This window comes from Anomaloglossus baeobatrachus, chromosome 3 (genome assembly GCF_048569485.1).
Source record: "Anomaloglossus baeobatrachus isolate aAnoBae1 chromosome 3, aAnoBae1.hap1, whole genome shotgun sequence".
Lineage (NCBI taxonomy): Eukaryota > Metazoa > Chordata > Amphibia > Anura > Aromobatidae > Anomaloglossus > Anomaloglossus baeobatrachus.
Window position 1 is genome coordinate 53,283,950 of NC_134355.1, and position 24,404 is coordinate 53,308,353.

Here is a 24,404-nt window from a genome sequence, read left to right on the forward strand (position 1 = left end):
TCTTCTAAGATGTTATCAGCTTTGGAAGGAAATAAAATGAGGGGCGAGGTTCTTAACTGCTTCATGACCAATGCTATTTTGGGTTTTATACGACTAAAGCAAAATTTCAAAAATTGGAAGGGGCTCTAAGGTGTAAAGATTCTCCTTGTGTGGAATGCCAACTGTGAAGCAGAAAAACTGGCCTGGCTGGTCAAGATATCTCTGACAGGGTGTTTTAAAGGTACAGTTTATTTTTGTGGAGAGCACCAAGTCAGAGTAGGGATACTTTTTGACCATGCAATGCTCCTCTGGGAATTTGAGAGAAAAACTATTCTCCTTGGGGGGACTGACAAACCCAGACGATATGCCAGTAGTGAGGAGACTTTAAGCCGCAATGCTCCTCTGGGAAATACTCACTACTGCCATGTCATCTTGGTATGTCAGTATCCGAAAGGAGAATAGTTTTCCCCTCAGACCCAGTCTTAGCCTCTCATACAGCCAGATCAGATCTCATACTTTTTACTGACGAGGGAAAACCATCCCAAAACACTGTGTCTGCAAACTGAGGTTCTGATCTGGAATAAACAAAAGGCTCGTTAAAGGGTCACTTTTGACTTTTAGGATTGCTACCTCCAAAAGCTGGCACTAGAGTAAAGGCCACTTTACACGTTGCGATCTCGCTAGCGAGATCGCTAGCAAGCGTACCCACCCTCATCGGTTGTGCGTCACGGGCAAATTGCTGCCCGTGGCGCACAACATCGCTGGACCCGTCACACATACCTGCCTAGCGGCGTGGCTGTGACCGGCAAACCGCCTCCTTTCTAAGGGGGCGGTTCGTGCTGCGTCACAGCGACGTCACTAAGCGGCCGCTCAATAGAATCGGAGGGGCGGAGATGAGCGGGACGAACATCCCGCCCACTTCCTTCCTTCCTCATTGTGGGCGGCCGCAACAATGGTGAGGTTCCTCGTTCCTGCGGTGTCACACATAGGGATGTGTGCTGCCGCAGGAACGAGAACAACATCGTACCTGCAACAGCAACAATATTTGGGAAATGAACAGCGTGTCAACGATCAACGATAAGGTGAGTATTTTTGATCGTTAGCGGTCGCTCGTACGTGTCACACACAACAACGTCACTAACGAGAACGGATGTGCGTCACAAATTCCGTGACCCCAACGACATCGCGTTAGCGATGTCGTTGCGTGTAAAACGGCCTTTAGTCTTCTTCCTCCCTGAAGAGACAATTTGCACCTTGGAATTTGGGAATTTAAATATGCAAATATCCTCTTCAGAAAAGAACTCTAATGCTGCCTTTTGGAAATAGCAATGCGAAAAGTCAATATTTGCAGTGACTGAGTCAATTTTCACCTCCATGACTAAGCCAAATTTTGGAAATCTGACCCCTTTATGAGAAAACAATTGCAGAGATCCCAGTGACTTTGAGACTGTTTTTCGTGACACATTATACTGGTCTATATATTACTATATAGTGGTAAATTTAGGTCGATATTTTCAGCGTTTATTTGTGAAAACATCAGAATTTAGCTGAAAATTTTTGCAATTTTCAAATTTTATTAAACATAGACTTGTTGTTTGAGTAATAAAAATTTAAAAAAGCTCCCATGAACAAATAACAGGCATGAAATTGCTCACAAGAGTCAAAACACCATACGATAAAATGTTAAAATATATCTTTTATTAAAAAAATATTTTAAAAATTTAAATATTACGATACTTTTCATTATAATTACTGGAAGCAAAAAATACTTAAAAAGATAGGGTTATTCCTCAAAGGCAAAAGGGGAATAAATACCAGAGGGACCATTAAAGCCTAATTAAATATTATTAAATATCCATCAGTTAATTGAATAATTAAATATTCATCAAATAACAACGAAAAACAAAGTGCCAGAAAAAGAATTAAATGCGATGCATTTCCATTAGTAAGGTTCCAATAGCAGATATCTATGTGATAGTAAGGTGCATAGTACTCAAAAAAAACTGCAATGGAGACTGCAAGGATGAAGCAATAGAGAGAGATATTAAATACCTAGGAATAGGATCCGTGGAGCTAGTCAGCCTTCAGCCCGACGCGCGTTTCGTCTTGCAATAGACTTCCTCAGGGGGGTAATGAAACAAATGAGTTGTTGTTGTTGTTTGAGTGATAGTAGTTTACCTTAGCCGCACATGTGAGTTTGTCAAATTCTGTTAGCAAAGTTTTTAGTTCAATTCTAAGGTTTAATAGGTCTGAGTGGATTTTAGGTGAAAATCTGATTTAAACAACAGGATATTTTCTGATAACACATTCACTTTAACAGTTTCCTACCAAACTGTTTGAAAAGAAGAGAAAAGAGGTAAGCAACACCTAGAAGATTTCTGGCTCAAAAACACCTGCCTATTACAGACCAAAGGGATGGATAACAGGAATCTCTTATTCTGATAGTCAAAGCAGATGATGATTTTTAACAGTTGGAATACCCCTTTAAATTTCTCCATTAGTGCTGAATAATATGCAAGATCCATATAATAAAGTTTATTTTCTCAATTGAATAAAGAACATTTGTCACCCCAAATGTCTGATTTTCTCCTAACAAAGTGATTCGTACAGTCTCCAGTATGGGTTTGTGGTCAGCCTATCATTCCATGGAGTACAATATTCATGTGACAATCATTAAAGGGTTATTCAGATCTCCAAGATCCTATCCCAATAAGCAGCAGGTGTAATAATAATAATAATAGTAGCAAATACCTCCAATTAGAAATGTAGTTGTCACGAGTGATAGACAGTCATGTGGTTTCTGGCAATAGAAGGTCACAGCGCTTGGCTGCACAAAATGCTCCCTGACTTTCTATTGTCTCTGCTGTCAGTATTCATTGGTATAGGTAGCTTTCCTGCTGGATTAATCTCTCCCCCTTTTGGACCCAGCAGGAGCTCGTCTTCTACCCAGCTGCTGATCATCAGTATTCTCTTGGTGCTTCAATATTCCCTTCTACCCTGGACTGGTGCTGGTGATATTATTCAGTTCGTTCTCTCTGGTTGCAAGCAGGTGGCTTGCTCTGATCTGTGATATTGTTGCTGAAGCTTTACTGAACTCCTGCCTGAGTCATCTGTGGATAAGTAGTTCATGCACTTTCCCCTGTGTGTCTTCCTTTAACATTTAGTGGTGTTGACAAAGAGCTTACCCCCATCCATTCCCTATATAGGACCCAGAACTAGAGATACCTAGGGTCAAGTATCCAGCTCGACTCATAGGAGCGGAATCTAAGGTGGTGAGGGACCCCAGGAACCAGCTGTAGGTTTGGTCAGTGCTCCCCATCTTCCGCTTACCTAGACGCAGGGGTCTGGTTCCTTTACCTTTTGCTGCTCGCTTGGTACTTCGCCGTACCTAGCGTGACAGTATTATAGATCTATTGATATAGGCAATCTCTTACCTCTTGTGCAGGGCATTGCAGCTTAGATATCCATGGTTACGTTCACTCATAGTAAGTTAATTAGTTGCCTGTGGTCAGAACCATGGATATCTAAGCTGCAATGCCCTGCACATGAGGTAAGAGACAAGGTTATATCAGGAGAACTATACCACATTCCTCATTGAAGGTATTTGCTAATATTATACACTTACTGCATGTTGGGATAAGATCCTGGTTATGTGAATAACCCTTTAATGACTCCAACACTTTCCATAAAGATGTAAAAGGTCACGACCTAGGAGTAGAAGTTTGCACCAATTTATTTTTTTTAAACTTTCACGCCTACTGAACATAGAGTTGTGAATCAAAGTGATAAATGTCCCTAAAGGTGCTGGAGATCAGCGGGAGCACAATGCCCCCTTCCCCAGGTCCGGGCATTCACTCTTGCGCAATTTCTAGCAGCGATGGTTCGGGCTTGCCTAATGGATTGCAGATTGGAGTTCTGCCGCACCGCTCATCAGGAAATGCGAGGGTCTTCCCGGCATGACGCGCACACGTGAACCTGAGAGAGAACGCATTTCCTTCCCTCTTCACAGAAACACCATTCTTACGGAATACATGCAGATTTATATTGTTGCTTTGAGGACAAGTTAGTCCAAGATTTTTTTTTATTATTTTTTTTATTTTATTTTTTTTTTAAGCAGGGGAGAAGAGGAAAATTGGAACATGTGATTTCCTAGAATTGTAACCCTGATTGATGAAGCTCTGGGGAGGACTGTAGCTCAAAACATCACGAGTAAAAATAGTGCCGTCTGTAAGGCTACGCCGCAGCTGCAATAACGGAGAGCTTTCATAATCTCATACTGAAAACAGACAATATAGGTTTTGTTTTTTTCTGGAACAGAGCTCCAAATCATCACGAATCAGACGAGAGTTGGAGAATATGGTCACCTCTGACATGGAAAAAGATTATACATATGGTTAATCATCACCTTTAGTTAAAAAGGAGGTCTTTCTTCATTTTCAGATTTTTTTTTCTCACATGGGAACATCCTTCGGTTTCATGGGAGATAGACAGTCGTGTGGTTTCTGGCCATAGAAGGTCACAGTGTTTGGATGCACAGAATGTTCCCTGACTTTCCATTGTTCCTGCTGTCAGCTTTCTTGCTGGATTCATCTCACTCCCTTTTGGACCCAGCAGGAGCTCACCTTCCACCCAGCTGCTGATCATCAGTATTCTCTTGGTGCTTAAATACCCCTTCCTTGCTTGGACAGGTGCTGGTGATATTTTCAGTTCATTCAAGCCTTGGTTGCAAGCATGTGGCTTGTACCCCTCTATTGTATCGTTGCTGAAAACGTTTCTCAACTTCTACCTGTGTCATCTGTAGATAAGTAGTTCACGCTTTTCCCCGTGTGTCTCCCCCTTGTGTTTTCTATAGTTGTTTAGTGGGGATGACGAAGAGCTCATTCAATATGTTCCCTTTGTAGGGCCCAGCATTAGGGATACCTAGAATCTGGTATCTGGCTCAGTGCATAGGTGCGGAACCTATTTAGGGTGGTGAGGGACTCCAGGGATCAGCAGTAGGTTTGGTCAGGGGGTCACCATCTTCCCTTTCCCAAGACACAGTGTTTCCCTTCCTTTTCGCTTGGTACTTCCCCGTTCCTAGCGTGCCACTCGGAGGCTAAATTCACACAAGGCAGATTTTGTTGCAGCAGTTTCAACAACTGGATTTTTAGAAACCTTTGCTAGATGTGTGGTAGGTGCATTCTATATGCTGCTGCCACCACTAGATTCATTCATTCTTGTACTGATTTCTCCATCTACAGCCCTTGAGATATATTTTTTTCTCTCTTTTTGAGTTGATAGATAGTCATGTTTAGGAGTATGTCATTTCAAGACCTAACCTAGGCAGCAATGGCAGTGTGCGCTTTCCTTCATGTAACAATCTGAATAATCTGCCCTACCTGAAGACTTGGATGCTTTCCTCCCTTCTACAAATTTTGTTTTACAGAGAAAACAGCTGTGGAAAAACAAGCGCAATAGGGTCTTACCCCAATATGTAAGGGGTGGGGAGAGGGGAGTAAACCTACTCACCAATTGTAGTTGTGAGAAGCCACAACTACTATAATCGCATGTATCAAAAGATCCAGGGCTGCAGCCACCAAAACCGGTAGATAACAGAAAGCACAAGAGAGAGGTGTTCAATGCCGCGCCAATAGATCACTTCAGGAGATGTTCAGATCAGTGTCACTTTATTGTCATTCAGGTCTTTTCAGATCAGTGTCACTTTATTGTCATTCAGGTCGACGCGTTTCTGGAGCATCTGCCCCCTTCATCAGGACCACCAGGAATAGAAATAACATCCAATCTGTCTGGGTTAGACGGTACATACAATATATAGACATAGTGACGTCATAGGAACATCCCTCAAACAGAAAAAAACGAGCGGGAAAGGATGCCACGTTGCAAGTTGTGACGTCCTATATACCCTTGACATACAAGTACACAAAATCACCTGTGTAAAACATATATTGGTTGATAATTGACACATATTCCCCTATAAAAGGGACAAACTATTTGTTATTTTTTATTTATTATTCATATAAAAAGAAAAACAGAACCTAGAACGTGTATAAAAAACATTTGCTTCTCTCTTAGTATAAGCCAGTGTGTATCAGACTGATTTCATGTGCTGAACAAGTAAGCGATCTCCCAGAGAAGGGAGAAGAACCCTAAACCTTCTATATTTTATTTCACCTCATATAGAATGAAGACACGGCATTATCACCTGCCGCCACCAGTGATTAACTCTCTTTCACCCGACAATTGAAAGTGCAGGTGATGTGAAAGACAGAGAAATAGAAAAATCTTAAAGAACCGCTTCTGATCAGTGAACTCAGATCGCAGTTCAAACAAGGGCAAGACCGTGGGAAAAAATAGAAAGGAGCATGCGCCTGAGCCCCGTCAAGATAAGGAGCCGGCAAAAGTTCACGGGAGGGCAAGAGCGTGGGAACCAAACCCACTGCGCATGCTTAGCCCCTGTGAGTCTATGCGACCCAGCACCAACACAATGCACCCATATGACCCTAGCTATTTGGACAAAACGTGAATATAAGCCTGATCACGCAATGATCAGGGTAAAGATATGATCACAGCCACACATTCCAATAGTGATTAGACACACATCGAAGCCGAGACATATCTCAAAGCCACCCGTGATGTGAAAAACCGGGACAGAAGTATAAACTTAAAACCTAGTACTATATATAACTAAAAGGGGCAGTATTCGCACCCCTATTCAGGACTTCTAGGTGTGAACATATGTACAATACACAAACAGGAGTGCATAAGAAAACATGGAAAACACCAAGGAAATATACCAGGGAAATATAATGACCCAGTAGAAATGGTCCCAAAACCAGGGCAAAGAAGGAAAACCAGAAGCCAAATTGTACCACCGCTGCCCTCCACCCGCTAGATCCCATAATCGGGGAAGACCAGGGGCATAAAAGGGACGTTCAGTAATATATCTGACAGCGACAGACGCTAATTTACCAACCGGAGGTACTTATTTCACACCAGTATAATGAAAGATCGGTCCCCGACAAAGGCACCAACTCCAGAAAAAAAGATTTAGATATATATCTCTAAAGAGACCATGGAGCCCATGTTCTGTTGAAATTCTGTCGGGCCGGACATGTAAAAAATATATATATAAATACATAAACGCAATAAGGGTAAGGTGACCTTATTAAAACTCACATTAAAAAGAGCCATAAAATTATTGCATCTAAATGAAACATACCAACAAAAAACCCTGAAAAATCAATTGTATTAAAAATATACACATATATATATAAAAAACATTACCTAAAAAAATGTGTATATGTGTAAAACTCAGTGGAACAGGTCAGTGACCTCATTAAGGCCATGGGGTTTTAAAGTATTAAGTTTATAGATCCAGCATGTTTCTTTTTTGTTTAGGGTCTCCATCCTATTCGTGACGAACGAAGGTATATGCTCAATCGGAGTCACCTTCAAGGAGATTTTCTTATCATGACAAATCGTGGTGTGTCGGGACAAACCATGAAGCATGTACCCTACTTTAATGTTGTGCCTATGCGAATTAATACGATTATGAAGGGCTTGTGTGGTCCTCCCTATATAACGTTTGTTACAGTCACATTCAATTAGATAGATGACATCGGATTATAAACATGCTGGATCTATAAACTTAATACTTTAAAACCCCATGGCCTTAATGAGGTCACTGACCTGTTCCACTGAGTTTTACACATATACACATTTTTTTAGGTAATGTTTTTTATATATATATGTGTATATTTTTAATACAATTGATTTTTCAGGGTTTTTTGTTGGTATGTTTCATTTAGATGCAATAATTTTATGGCTCTTTTTAATGTGAGTTTTAATAAGGTCACCTTACCCTTATTGCGTTTATGTATTTATATATATATTTTTTACATGTCCGGCCCGACAGAATTTCAACAGAACATGGGCTCCATGGTCTCTTTAGAGATATATATATATCTAAATCTTTTTTTCTGGAGTTGGTGCCTTTGTCGGGGACCGATCTTTCATTATACTGGTGTGAAATAAGTACCTCCGGTTGGTAAATTAGCGTCTGTCGCTGTCAGATATATTACTGAACGTCCCTTTTATGCCCCTGGTCTTCCCCGATTATGGGATCTAGCGGGTGGAGGGCAGCGGTGGTACAATTTGGCTTCTGGTTTTCCTTCTTTGCCCTGGTTTTGGGACCATTTCTACTGGGTCATTATATTTCCCTGGTATATTTCCTTGGTGTTTTCCATGTTTTCTTATGCACTCCTGTTTGTGTATTGTACATATGTTCACACCTAGAAGTCCTGAATAGGGGTGCGAATACTGCCCCTTTTAGTTATATATAGTACTAGGTTTTAAGTTTATACTTCTGTCCCGGTTTTTCACATCACGGGTGGCTTTGAGATATGTCTCGGCTTCGATGTGTGTCTAATCACTATTGGAATGTGTGGCTGTGATCATATCTTTACCCTGATCATTGCGTGATCAGGCTTATATTCACGTTTTGTCCAAATAGCTAGGGTCATATGGGTGCATTGTGTTGGTGCTGGGTCGCATAGACTCACAGGGGCTAAGCATGCGCAGTGGGTTTGGTTCCCACGCTCTTGCCCTCCCGTGAACTTTTGCCGGCTCCTTATCTTGACGGGGCTCGGGCGCATGCTCCTTTCTATTTTTTCCCACGGTCTTGCCCTTGTTTGAACTGCGATCTGAGTTCACTGATCAGAAGCGGTTCTTTAAGATTTTTCTATTTCTCTGTCTTTCACATCACCTGCACTTTCAATTGTCGGGTGAAAGAGAGTTAATCACTGGTGGCGGCAGGTGATAATGCCGTGTCTTCATTCTATATGAGGTGAAATAAAATATAGAAGGTTTAGGGTTCTTCTCCCTTTTCTGGGAGATCGCTTACTTGTTCAGCACATGAAATCAGTCTGATACACACTGGCTTATACTAAGAGAGAAGCAAATGTTTTTTATACACGTTCTAGGTTCTGTTTTTCTTTTTATATGAATAATAAATAAAAAATAACAAATAGTTTGTCCCTTTTATAGGGGAATATGTGTCAATTATCAACCAATATATGTTTTACACAGGTGATTTTGTGTACTTGTATGTCAAGGGTATATAGGACGTCACAACTTGCAACGTGGCATCCTTTCCCGCTCGTTTTTTTTCTGTTTGAGGGATGTTCCTATGACGTCACTATGTCTATATATTGTATGTACCGTCTAACCCAGACAGATTGGATGTTATTTCTATTCCTGGTGGTCCTGATGAAGGGGGCAGATGCTCCAGAAACGCGTCGACCTGAATGACAATAAAGTGACACTGATCTGAAAAGACCTGAATGACAATAAAGTGACACTGATCTGAAAAGACCTGAATGACAATAAAGTGACACTGATCTGAACATCTCCTGAAGTGATCTATTGGCGCGGCATTGAACACCTCTCTCTTGTGCTTTCTGTTATCTACAAATTTTGTTTTGACCTGTCAAACCTCTGTTCTTCCCAGCAGCTATCTCTAACACTGAGAGGAGGGAGGAGAGGCGAGCATCACAGTGCAAATGTGCTTTTAGATTTATGCAAATTGTCTCTTAAGAGAGGAAGTAGACAAACTCTAATTTCAAGACCTAATCCAGGCAGTATTTGCGGTGTGCACTTACCTTCAAGTATACAATCTGTGTGATCTGCCCTCCCTTTTACAAACTCTGATTTGACCTGTAAAACCTCCGCTCCTCCCAGCAGCTAGCTCTAACAGTGAGACGAGGGAGGGAAGCGAGCATCACAGTGCAGAACAATGTGTTTTTGGATTTATGCCATCAGCAGCAGAGCAAACAGCTAGGTGAAGGAGTTATTCAGACTTTTTTTTAACCCCTTCAGCCCCCGGGCACTTTCCGTTTTTGCGTTTTTGTTTTTTGCTCTCCTTCTTCCGAGAGCCGTAACTTTTTTATTTTTCCATCAATCTTGCCATATGAGGGCTTGCTTTTTGCGGGGCAAGTTGTACTTTTAAATGAAACCATAAGTTTTACCATATGGTGTACTGGAAAACAGCAAAAAAATTCCAAGTGTGGAAAAACTGCAAAAAAAGTGGGATTGTACAATAGTTTTTGGGATGTTTTATTCACGGTGTTCACTATATGGTAAAACTGATGTGTGGGTATGATGCCTGAGGTCGGTGCGGGTTTGCAGACACCAAACATGTATAGGTTTACTTGGATCTAAGGGGTTAAAAAAAATCACAAGCTTGTCCAATAAAAGTGGCGCACGTTTTGCGCCATTTTCCGAAAAAAATAGAGTTCTCATTTTTTGGGATCTATGGCTCAGTGACGGCTTATTTTTTGCGTCTCGAGCTGTCGTTTTTAATCGTACCATTTTTGCGCAGATGCTACGTTTTGATCGCCTCTTATTGCATTTTGCGTAAAACTTGCGGCGACCAAAAAACGTAATTTTGGCGTTTGGAATTTTTTTGCCACTACGTCATTTACCAACCAGATTCATTGATTTTATATTTTGATAGATCGGGCATATCTGAACGCGGCGATACCAAATATGTGTATATTTATTTATTTTTTAACCCTTTAATTCTCAATGGGGGGAAAGGGGGGTGATTTGAACTTTTAAGTTTTTTTTTTTTATTTTTATTTTTTAAAACTTTTTTTTATTTTTTTTTTATTTTACTAGTCCCCCTAGGGGGCTATAGCGATCAGCAATCCGATCGCTCTGATCTATCTGCTGATCACAACTACACAGCTGTAAACAGCAGATTCAGTCATTTCCTGTTTCTCTCTGCTCCCGGCCGAGGGAAAACGAACATGAAACTTCCTAGCTGCAGGCGTCATCACATGACCCTGTGCTACGATGGCAACCACCGAAAATCACGTGATCACGCACGTGACTTCCGGTGGGGGCGGCGGTAAGTAAAAATCATGGCCGCGCGCATATAAATCTCGCTGCCAGACTTTGGCAGCGAGATTTAAGGGGTTAAACGTTACGAGTGGAAGCGATTCCACTCGCAACATGCAGGCACACATGTTAGCTGTTGAAAACAGCTGATATGTGTGCCGACCGCCGCCTGCCCGCGGCAGGGGGCAGGGCTTAACAGGACACGCTCCATGACGGATATATCCGTCCATGATCGTGAAGGGGTTAATAAAGACTACATCGGAAGTTGCTTAACTTTGCGTTTGGAAAGCAAATAAGATACATTATACATTTAAGCTACTTAAAGTCATTCCTAGCAGAAGGGAAAACCATATAAAAAAAAAAAAAACTTTATATACAAGAAACTATATTAAAGTTGTTGTCCACTACTGAACAGCCCCTCCTAAATTTTTTAAAGGGGGTGTCCACTACTTGGAAAACTTCTTCTCAATTAGTATATTTCCCCCTTGTAAAATAATAACATATATTCCCCTATGGTAGTGATGCCCTTCCAGCGGTGTCAGCACTGGCTCTCCTGGGGATGACATGACATTATATCATGCGATGCTTGTGGCCAATCAAAAGACACTTCACTGTCTCCTCCTTCAGACAAATCAGACATCCAGATAAAGCAAGAGAGCAGCAACACCTATAGCTTCCACTATGACTGAGGGAGGAGACAGTTACGTCGACGCTGATTGGCCACAAGCATCACATGACAAAACAGGTGAGCTCCGAGACAGTCAGTGCCGACAGTCACCACTGGAACGTCGTGGGTTCCGGAGGGGAGTATAGTAGTTATTACTTTACAAGGGGGAAACATAGTGATTGAAAACAAGTGGGGTGAAAACTGGACAACCCCTTTAAATGCCCAACATAAAACAAAACAAAAAACTACATGCACATACATACTGCCTAGAATGGTGCCGCTCCTCCCGGCAGTGTCAACACATTGTCATGTGCCACTGCAGCCAATCAGTAGCCACTGATTTCAGCCCTTTGTCAAATCAGATGTTCGCTCTGATGGAATAGTGAGGGCTGCAGCCAATCATTGACTAATGATTGGCTTTAGCAGTAACATAACATAATAATGTCACTTGATCGGTGGGATCAGAGATAACTGCATAGGAGCAGCGCCAGTTCAGTAGATAACTATATATTGGTTTTTGGGGGGGTTTTATGAGAGATACTTAAAATAGTAGGAAGGGGTTAACCAATAGAGGACAATCCCTTTAACATGGTTTACACTAAATGTCCAAGCTCCCCTCAGTGGTGATCTAAGGGTTATCCAATACAGTAGTGGACAATGCCTTTTACATAGCTTACACTAAATTTCCAAGCTCCCCTCAGTGGTGATCTAAAGTGATCAAAAAATAATATTAGCCATTAGAAAACACATTACATTGCCTTGTCTTAGGGCAGATAAATAGTCAAGAAGGGAGGTCACTATTTATTTTGACTTGTGTTCATACAGAGCCCATTTTAAAGGGAATCTGTCAACAGTTTTCGCTCGCCCATCTGAGAGCAACATGATGTGGTTGCAGAAACCGAGATTCCAGCAATCTGTCACTTACTGGGCTGCTTGCTGTAGTTTTGATAAAATCCCTGTTTTATCTGCTGCAAATATCTCAGTACTCTGAATGCTGAGCTCTGTATAACCACGCCCACACTGCTTATTGGCAGCTTTCTGTATACACTGTGGTATATCAGTGTATACAGTGGTGGGGTTATACAGAGCTCATGAATACACCAAGGTTACTTACCGGTAGCCGGTTTTTCCAGACCCCATGACAGCACCACGTGATTATATGGGTGCTGTCATGGGTGAAGGGAAAACACCAAGGTTACTTACTGGTAGCCAGTTTTCCAGACCCCATGACAGCACCACGTGATTATATGGGTGCTGTCATGGGTGAAGGGAGAACACCAAGGTTACTTACTGGTAGCTGGTTTTTCCAGACCCCATGACAGCACCACGTGATTATATGGATGCTGTCATGGGTGAAGGGAAAACACCAAGGTTACTTACCAGTAGCCAGTTTTCCAGACCCCATGACAGCACCACGTGATTATATGGGTGCTGTCATGGGTGAAGGGAGAACACCAAGGTTACTTACCGATAGCCGTTTTTTCCAGACCCCATGACAGCACCACGTGATTATATGGGTGCTGTCATGGGTGAAGGGAAAACACCAAGGTTACTTACCAGTAGCCAGTTTTCCAGACCCCATGACAGCACCACGTGATTATATGGGTGCTGTCATGGGTGAAGGGAAAACACCAAGGTTACTTACTGGTAGCTGGTTTTTCCAGACCCCATGACAGCACCACGTGATTATATGGATGCTGTCATGGGTGAAGGGAAAACACCAAGGTTACTTACTAGTAGCCAGTTTTCCAGACCCCATGATAGCACCACGTGATTATATGGGTGCTGTCATGGGTGAAGGGAAAACACTAAGGTTACTTACCGGTAGTCGGTTTTCCAGACCCCATGACAGCACCCATATAATCACGTGGTGCTGTCATGGGTGAAGGGAAAATGAAGGATTACATAGCAGAAGGTTTACTAGTCCTCTAATGATAAGCTCCTGCTGATAAAACACTGATTTTATCAAAACTGTACCAAACAGTGTGGCAAGTGAAATATCGCTGAAATTGATAATATGCTGCTCTCCGATTAGGTGGTAAAAACCTGGGAAACCGTTTCTTTATGTGCGGCCTTAAGCAAATTCAATTTTTCAATTCTTGGTCCTGATATTTTCTCCAGACCTTTTTGCCCATTTTTAATAAAAGATTATATGGAGAATAGACGGATGTAAGAAAAATGATTATAAAAAAAATACAGGCAGTAAAAGAAAAATTAGGCACATTTTGCAAAACGCAGAGGCCAAAATGCTTTCAGTTGCTGTTACATTTGAGTCATCCAGTATGAGCGCTTTATAGTCAGTAATGGCTTGTTGTACTTGGCATTGTGCGCCGCAATCTCTCAAACAGCTGTTAGCAGCGGCACACAATTACATTACGAAAAATATCCTCACGAGGAGTCCCGCCGGGGACTGTTCTTGGGAATGCTCATTCTATGCACATAGGCATAAATACCCGATCTTATTTACCCCCCCCCCCCCCCACACACAATAGCTTTACATGGGAATGTTTACAGCCGTCACTCGGCGTCGCATTCACCATCCAGAACAGTCGGTTTAGATCCGAGACTGGAAGCATTTCTGTTTCTGGCACTTACTGACGGTCAGGAAATGAGGTATTATCCAACGCTGATTTAATAGAAGTAAAAATGATTAATTCTGAATCATGGGCTCAGGTGTTCCTTGATGTGAGTGAGTATAGAACAATTCAGGAAAAAAAAAAAAAGAGAAAAATGTCTTTTTTTGGAACAATCTGCTCTCTTTATCTATAGGTGCTGCCACTTCTCGGTACATCTTTCCCCAACATACGACGAGTCTGGTCAAGCTTAAAGCAGACTAACGTTTTAGTGTAATGCGATGGTGACCAGTGCGGCTAGGAGGGAAAAACAAATCAATCTGTCATATTCCCAAAAAGACGCCGGCACAGAAAGTACTACCAACTCCTGCGTCTCCCAATAAATGGCGTATGTAGTGTCCTGAATCTGTGTCTACACAGATATTACTGCCTACCTCTCTTATTTTAAATGATGTAAATACAGATAGTACTGTCTTCCGGTCTTTTCTTGTGAGTGACATAGCCACAAACAGTACTTTGTCCTTCATTGTAAATTTTGTGGGCACAGACAGTACTGTCTTCTGGTCTCTTATTGTGAGTGACATAGCCAAAAACAGTACTGCCTCTTTGTCTTTCATTATAAATTATGTGGGCACAGATAGTACTGCCTCCTGATTTGTCCAAGATATTACTACTTATTTGTTCTGTTCCTTCTTGTAAATGTTGCAGATAGAACTGTGTACTGCCTGTTCCTGTGAGTGACGTTGGCACAAATAGACCTACCAGTCTGTTTTCACTGTTAAATAAAGTGATCATATGGGCACAGATAGCACTGGCTTATTGTCTCTTATTGTGAGTGACATAGCCACAAACAGTACTGCCTCTTTGTCTTTCATTATAAATTATGTGGGCACAGATAGTACTGTCTTCTGGTCTCTTATTGTGAGTGACATAACCACAAACAGTACTGCTTCTTTCATTATAAATTATGTGGGCACAGATAGTACTACTTTTTTATTCTGTTCCTTCTTGTAAATGTTGCAGATAGGACTGTGCCCAGCCTCTTCCTGTGAGTGGCATTGGCACAAATAGAACAATCTATCTTTCACTGTTAAATAAGGTGCTCATATGGGCATAGATAGTACTGTCTTCTTGTCTCTCACTGTGAGTGACATAGCCACAAACAGTACTGCCTATGTGTTTCATGTGATGGTGACCAGTGCGGCTAGGAGGGGAAAAACAAATCAATCTGTCATATTCCCAAAAAGATGGCGGCACAGAAAGTACTACCATCTCCTGCGTCTCCCAATAAATGGCGTATGTAGTGTCCTGAATCTGTGTCTACACAGATATTACTGCCTACCGCTCTTCCTTTAAATGATGTAAACACAGATAGTACTGTCTTCTGGTCTTTTCTTGTGAGTGACATAGCCACAAACAGTACTTTGACCTTCATTGTAAATTATGTGGGCACAGACAGTACTGTCTTCTGGTCTCTTATTGTGAGTGACATAGCCACAAACAGTACTTTGTCCTTCATTGTAAATTATGTGGGCACAGATAGTACTGTCTTCTGGTCTCTTATTGTGAGCGACATAGCCACAAACAGTACTGCCTCTTTCATTACAAATTATGTGGGCACAGATAGTACTACTTTTTTATTCTGTTCCTTCTTGTAAATGTTGCAGATAGGACTGTGCCCTTCCTCTTCCTGTGAGTGGCATTGGCACAAATAGAACAATATGTCTTTCACTGTTAAAGAAGAAGCTCATATTGGCAAAGATAGTACTGTCTTCTTGTCTCTCACTGTGAGTGACATAGCCACAAACAGTACTGCCTATGTGTTTCATTGTAAAAAATGTGATGATGTGGGCACAGATAAATGGCAGAACCAGGACGCAGTACTAAGCGATGTGGGGACAGATATTACTACTTATCAGCTGTGTTTCACCTTGTAAATGTAGCAAACACAGATTGGACTGTGTCCTCCCTGTCCCCATGAGTGACAGGCATGAATAAAACTAGTTCTCTGTAAATAATGTGATCATGTGGGCAAAGATAGTACTGCTTCCTGGTTTCCCATTTAAGTGATGTGGGAATAGACATTGCTACTTTTTTCTGTTCTGTCTCTTCTTGTAAATGTTGCAGACACAGACAGGACTGTGTCCTATAGGCATGAATAGAACTGCCGGTCTTTCAGTTTAAATAATGTGATCATGTGGGCACAGATAGTACTGTCACCTGGTTTCTCCATATAAGTGAAGTGGCCACATATATCACTTTTTTCCGGTCTCTTCCAGTAAATGATTGACTTAGATAAAACGATCATCCGGTTTCTCCCTCCGAGTAATAAAAGCAAAAATACCTTTAAAAAAAAAAAAAACTACAGTGTTTCACCCTGTAATTGATATAGGCACAGATATTACTATTTTCCTGTGAATTATACAGATACAACTGTCTTAACATCTGTTACTGTTAGTAACAGTCATGAATAGAATAGTCTCACTGTCTTTCCCTGTAACTAATATAGGTAGAAACACAAACCTCTTTATGCCTCTCCCTGTAAGTAATATAGGCACAGCTATCACTCTCTTCCTGTCTCTTCTTGTAACTGATGCAGACACAGATAGTACTGCCTTCCTGTTTCTTTCCATAAGTGATAGTCAAATATAATTCTATTTGTCTCTCCCTGTAAATAGTAAAGTCTGTTTTTCCCATTGAGATGTAGGCAAAGTTTTATACAATCTCTTAGTCTCTCCATGTAAATAAGGTAGGCATAGATATTACTACCTCCTTGTCTCTCCCGGTAACTCAATAGGCACAAAAAGATATCATTTATTTATTCATCAATAATCCTAAAACATTTTTACCACAGAGGAAATGCACGGTAAACTGCTACACTACAGAATAAATGGTTGATGAATGCCACTGTGTCCACATGGACTTCCAGTGGAAATTAAAGGGAATCTGTCACTAGATTTTTGCCAGCTAATGTTAAAGCAATATACTGTAGAGACAGAGAACCTGATTGTATTGATGTGTCACTTACTTGGCAGCTTAATGTAGTTTTGATACAATCACTGTTTTATCAGCAGGAGATTATCATTAAATGACTAATAAACCTGCTGCCAGGCAGTCATACATATTAATGAGCCCTGTATAACCCTGCCCACACTACTGATTGACCACTTTGTGTACACTGTACATGGACAGAAAGCTGACAATCAGTGGTGTGGGCGGAGTTATAGAGAGCTCAGCATGCAGAAAACTGGTAGTTCTGCAGCAGAGAAAACAGGGATTATATCAAAATGACAGCAAGCAGCCCAGTAACTGATACATCGCTGGAATCAGGGGCTCTGTCCCTATATCATGCTGCTTTAAGATGGGGTAGCAGAAATCTGGAGATAGATTCCCTTTAATATCAAGGAATACCTCAGATTGAAGTGTATAAAAACGTTTGGTACGCTTATAGTCATTTATTGGTTATCGCATAATGTTTTGGGGTTTTTTGGCATGTAGTACTGTATATTTAGAACATGCATTATATGTTTTACATCTTTTCTCAAAATGCTGTCATCCCAATAATATAAAATCCTAACCCGCCACAGTATATTTGTTTGTCCATCCCCAACCATAGGCAGGACAGAGGTTTCTAAAGCTCGGGAGAAGACTTGGCCAGATTGTCTCTTGGCCTGTATTATATGTGATTATCAGACTGTAAACTGATAGAACTGTGCTTGTGATCTGTCAGTGCATTATTATATCAATGGGTTTGTCTGGGAGACTTTACAAAAGCCGTTGAATACTCCCTTTCATTAACATTTCCTTGGTGTCGTGTTCTGTCCTCATGCCTCAAATAATTCAGTCTTTGATATATTATGAACTCTGTTCACGAGGCCGCTACTATCTCTGACCCTCATTCATGGCTCCGAGGAGGTTATTTGGTCAGAAAAGCATATTTCTACTGGGTTTATTATTCTTAACATTGACTCCGAAGATCATCCATTTAATGTTATTTAACCACGGGATGTTAACATTCTCTGCGTCAGGTAGGAAAGATTCAGTATTGTGCCTTCCCTAGTTATTCCTAGGTCTACATTACTGGTAACTATAGGTCCATACTGAAAAAAAAATGAATTAAAAGGTTATCCCTCTAATTCATACATTATACTGTCATGAGTGGTATGGAGATAGCATGGGGATCGGGGCTCCTAGACTGGGTCTCAGGTTAAGGGGGATCCTAGCTGTCCCTGATCCTAGAGATACCTCTAATGGTTACGATGTCTGGGCCGCTTTCCTCGCCCTGCACCTGGTCACCCTGATCTAATACCCCCTTCTCCACCATCCCAGAGGAGAGCCGGGACAGGGGTGGTTGAACCTACAGAAATAGACAAACGGGGAAACCAATGCTCTATATCACATAGCTAGCACACACAGAGGTATCAGGCAAATATGTGATAGGGAGAAAATAAAGAGCAGGGAGGAAATATAGAGAAGAGAAGAGGCTTTCCACAGCGCAGCACGCAATATAATCAAAGAAACCTCTAAAAGAGATACACTATTTATAATGATTAAAACAAGCTATGAAATCTATTCTTATGTTACAGCATAAGTAAAACACCTGATAAACCTCTAAGATATGGGAAGAAACCTGTTGGGTTGTTTTGTGTTAGGTCCAAGGGGAAGCTCTGTACCGTTTTGTAACCTTGGAATATAGTTCACCTCCTAAAGCACATTTTTTTCCTTGATTATGATCAATACTATAGCACCATTATCCTAGGATTTGGTCTATATACTGTTGGACAACCCCTGACATCTAGGTCTGGCTTGACTTAATACCCTTAGGGACAGTCTTTGAGACATTGGGGCTGCTAGATTGATCTATAAGGTGTATAGTGTACCTAGGGATATAATAGTATGACGACTTTATCAATACTCTATTGGTATTTCTTGCAGTATTATCCTATTACTTTCTGACTACTGTCATTTTTCTGGATTATATGTAGTATTTAACAATATTATTGTCTGTATGTTATTATCTTTCAGTGTTTTAATCATTATAAATAAAGTGTATATCTTTTAGTTTTTTCTTCTCAGTGACTTGATACAGTTAGTTAAAACTCTAGATCATTGTGTTCGGTGATATTTTGATTTTTTTTTTAAGCAATAAAATTAATAGCAAACTGGGACACAACAGCACACGAACCGGTTTAGAAAAAGCTATAGTTGGCATGGGAATACAGATACCACCATCTTAAAAAGGCGGGACGTAACTGTGATAGGTCTCCCAACACATGTGATCCTGGAGGTAACCAACAGGCTAACAGATATTTAACTCCGGCTAGTACGATCACTAATGAGCCCACAGCTGATCGATGCCCGAGAATGTCTGTGCAACTTAGAAGCACCAGAGAAACCATAGTGTGGCATATCAGAGTCTCTAGCGTTTACAGCGTCTGATGCTGCCCTGACATTCGGAGTATTTTGAGCGAAACACTGTGTGACATACACCCTATCGATACGATTCAAAATAAGTTACTTAGGGGGGTAGGTCTGATTTCTGGGACCCTCAATGATCCTGAGAACAGAAATTTGAAGCCACAACAATGGGTATCCGGGATTTAGATTTCTGTTCTTGGAATTACAAAAGGGATAACATGCAATATACAAAAGAAAAGTATTTCAGAAAGGGGTGCCATTTTTGTCAATTATTCCCAAATACAAATATTCAGAACCCTTTTCAGTCACCATAGAAAAAACAGTAAAAACACTTGACAGGGAGGAGGGAGATGCAGCTGCAGACTCTTTGCCACAGATGAACTAATAGCTGCCTAATGAGCTACTGGATTCATTCTTTTTATACAGGTATGTATTTTTTAAATGGGTATATTTATTTTTCTTGCTGATATAGCATCATTAATTGATCAAGAGCCTCCTGCCGCCCTCCTCGTGGGTTGAAGCTCTCAATGCGTATGTTGATCAGGTTTTAAGGCTTCCATGCTCTCCGAGTATGTGTCGTTTTAATACACACTGGACTAATATGCATTTGCCATAAACTTACATTTTACAGTAAAAGAATTTGCAGCCTACCATGCTTTTCTTTGCGGAAGAACACAGAATTTTTTTTTAATAAACATTTTGTTAAAATGTTTATGCTAGAAAACTGCCATAAAAGAATAGGAATTGCAAAATTTGGGGGAAATGAGCGAATGCACAAAAAATTAAAAAAAAAAAATTCAAAATGGGTAGATCTGGGGGAGGATCCGGGGCAGGATGAGGTGTGGCTACTATACCCGCCCATCAAATCCAAGGAAAGTGGGGGCATTTCTTGTGCCAGGAATGATACAGGGAAAGTATAAGACTGGAGAAAACATTTCTGGCAAGGCAGACGCCACCGATAAGATGCACCAAAGTCATAAATAGTCATATCATATCATAACGCACCAGTTCGGGGTTATTATGTACAACAGATGTGTTAGTTACTTTTTCATTGAACTTAGCAACAATTGTTTCTTACCCGATCAGCATTTCTGTGAGTTTTATAAAGCCGACATAAGCGAGCTCAAACGCCCCTCTGTGTCTAGACTGCAAGAGGTGATGCTTGAAATAGTCGCCCATTTCATTGACCTGCAATTAATAAAAATATAAAAAAACAAAAGAAAACATGAAAAATTGCACCAAGATTTCACATTACAAAAAACTTTCAGATCTGCAAAAATACATATATAATAAAGACATATAAACTATATGCACAAACGTTTTGAGATCGGAAGTATACTTTCTGAAATACAGGCAAGTCAAGTTTGTGAAATGCACTGTTATTTGATTGATAGGTGCTACAGGATACCTATTAGGTGGGTCGGGTTTTGCTAGTTATTTTCACCCGTCTGCTGCCTGTCCTTCCTCCCTCATCCCCCTGTAATAACAGAGGCAGGGGAGGAAGGACAGACAGAGGCGAGAGTAACTAGCAAATCTCAACACACCTATTAGATATTCTGTAGCACCTATCAATCAAATAACTGCATTTCACAAACTTTACTTGCCTGTGTTTCAGAAAGTATACATCCGATCTCACAACTACAGGTATGTATAGAATCAGCATGATAGCGCCAGTATAGCACTGGCTTTAGTTTATATAAGAAAATCCTATGGTTGGTCGTCTTTAAATACATTTTTTTCTTTAATGACAGCTATAGGTCTGTATCTGCAGAGTACAACTAATGCTAATGCTGAAAGTAAGTTTAACATAAACACTTTTCACACTCCAGACTTGCAAGAACAGGTTTCAATCCGAATTCTGGAAGATCTACACCATGAACAAAGTGATATTGTAAAATGTGAGAATATTGTTTTTCTAACTAAGTTATCTAATCCATCTTTTTATTCCATCAGGTTAAGAGTTACAGCTTTGGATGATTATCAACATTTGGTTGAACAGAACAGTAAATGATTACCTGACTGCACCCCTCTACCTTTGTCTTTTTCACATGTGTGAATTAAAAAATGAACAAAAAAAATAGTTTGAAGCCATCTGGCACTTGAAAAATAGTTCTAATTTGATTATTAGAAACACGGACAATGGTAGAGGTGGTTCTGGAAAGCGGTATATGATTAAAACTGGCAACTGAAACACCGTAGATATCAGGGTTTGTCAAGTGATCCTACAAAGGGACATTAATCACACCGATTAAAGATGGGGTGAGCCAAGGATTTTGTTTTTTTACTTAAAAGCAAGCTGTATTTTTGGCAACTTAAAAGCCTATCATACCCATTTTTCATGGACTTCGAAAAGGTTCATAAAATCCATTTTTCACCTTCTCTATGACAAATTGGGATGATTTATGAAAACCTGCGCTCACGGGGGGTTGGACCCGATGGCCCTTGAGGTCCCTTCCAACTCTACCTTTCTATGATTCTATGAAATAACAGCAGTTATTGGGACGCCATCGACCCAAAGACGATCATATCTTGCAGGCTTTTTATTCACAATTGCGAAAGGGGTAAGGGGTAGAGGTGCGGTCATTTAGACATGTCGAATTCTACTCCACCAACTGTACAAAATCGTCCAAATCGAAGACTCTTGATGGGATAAAAAGATGTAGTAACTAATTTTGATGGAAAAACAGTATTTTCACATTGTAAAAATATCACTTTTGTCACGGTGTAGCTCTTTCAAAACAAGTACTGTGCAAATAGCCTCTTCAGAAGGAAGACCGCTTGATCTCTGGCCCCAACTATTGGATGTCCTTAAAGTCACTATGAACCAGACACTTCATTTGCAGACACAGGTTTCAGGGTGTTAAGGGCCCTGTTACACGCAGCGACATCACTAACGAGATATTGGTGGGGTCATGGAATTCGTGACGCAAATCCGGCCTCGTTAGCGACATCGTTGCGGTTGACACCTACGAGCAACCGCTAATGATCCGAAATACTCACCAAATCGTTGATCGTTGAGACGTCGTTCATTTTCAAAAATATCGTTGCTCGTTCAGGACGCAGGTTGTTCGTTGTTCCTGAGGCAGCACACATTGCTACGTGTGACACCCCAGGAACGACGAACACCGTACCTGCGTCCTCCGGCAACGAGGTGGGAGTGAAGTTCATGCGGCTGCTCTCCGCCCCTCCACTTCTATTGGTGGCCCGCTGTGTGACACCGAACAAACTGCCCCCTTAAAAAAGAGGTTATTCGGCGCCTACAGCGACGTCGTTAGGAAGGTAAGCATGTGTGACGCGTACCGGCGATATTGTTCGCAGCGGGCAGCGATTTGTCCGTGACACACAAACAACAAGGGCAGGTGCTATCGCTAGCGATGTCGCTGTGTGTAAAGCAGCCTTTACTCCTCCTCAGTGCAAAGCAAAATTCTGATTTGGCTGGATGAGAGGCATCTGACTGGTACTAGTGATTTAAGGGGTAATGTTTCTCAGTGGGAAGAGTGACATGGCGGTGTAAGGCGACGTATAGGCCAAGCAATGCTCATCAGTGAAATGAAATATACAAATAGGCCTTTCAGAAGGAAGAGAACTTGATCTGCGGCGCCACCTATTGGATGTAGCAATTCTAAAAGTCAATTTTGATCATTTAATAAGATTTGTCAAATGACTTCGGTTAAGAAGCCAATCCATTTGCAGACACATATCAGGATGTCATTTTTAAAAAAAAAAAACAAAAAAAACAGGCAGGGAAATATTTTACCTTACAATAAAGAATCAGGTCAGGAGAAACATTTTTTCCTACTAAAAAGGAGTATTCCCCTCTCCAAGATCCTATCCCAGTATGTAGTAGGGATTATAATAATAACAACAGTAAAGTTTTTGAGCAACTTTACGGAGGGCAAACATTTTGTGACTTTTCAATGCGTCTTAGGGTACTTTCACACTTGCGTTTATTTCCTTCCGTTACAATCCGCCCTTTTGGAAAACAGCGGAATCCGTTAACGGATTCCGCTGTTTCCCATAGACTTGTATGGGTGACGGATTGTACCAAAAGGACCTGCGTTGCTTCCGCTGGGCGACGCTCCGTTGCTTCCGCCCAGCGGGAGGAACGCAGCTTGTAACGTTATTTTGAGCAGCGGAATCCTCTGGATTTCACTGCGCATGTTTTTTTTTTAAATCAAACTTTATTTTGGCTCGCGGTGGCCGAACGTTCAGCTGAGCGCCCGGCCATCGGCAAGCGACAGCGCTCAGCTGAGCGACCGGCCGCCAGAATGCCCAGCCGCCGGCAAGACACAGCGCTCAGCTGAGCGCCCGCCCGCCGGCATGCCCGGGCGCCGGCAAGTGACAGCGCTCAACTGATCACCCGGCGGCCGGCTGCAGGGAGCGATCAGCTGATCACCCGGCGGCCGGCTGCAGGGAGCGATCAGCTGATCACCCGGCGGCCGGCTACTGGGAGCGATCAGCTGATCACCCGGCGGCCGGCTGCAGGGAGCGATCAGCTGATCACCCGGCGGCCGGCTGCAGGGAGCGATCAGCTGATCACCCGGCGGCCGGCTGCAGGGAGCGATCAGCTGATCACCCGGCGGCCGGCTGCAGGGAGCGATCAGCTGATCACCCGGCGGCCGGCTGCAGGGAGCGATCAGCTGATCGTTCACAATACTCTGCCGCTGGTAAAACTGTAAAAAAAAAAAAAAAAAATCAAAACGAATTGCGTTGTTTTGCAGCATCCGTTGCATCCGTTGTGCCACTATATGCAACACATCCGTTGCATCAGTTACACAACGCAATGCAACGGATACCGTTCAACGCAAGTGTGAAACTACCCTTAGGCTAAGTTCACACTTCAGTTGTTTTGCATCAGTCACAATCCG

General features: G+C 41.6%; 1 protein-coding gene across 1 annotated transcript in view; it reads right to left on the reverse strand.

Annotated features, from left to right (window-relative positions):
* The window catches only part of THADA (THADA armadillo repeat containing), a 906,435-nt gene that overhangs the window by 670,272 nt on the left and 211,759 nt on the right, over nucleotides 1–24,404 (reverse strand). The window contains 1 exon segment of the mRNA XM_075341438.1: nucleotides 20,615–20,724. Within this exon segment, the coding sequence (XP_075197553.1) occupies nucleotides 20,615–20,724 (110 nt within the window).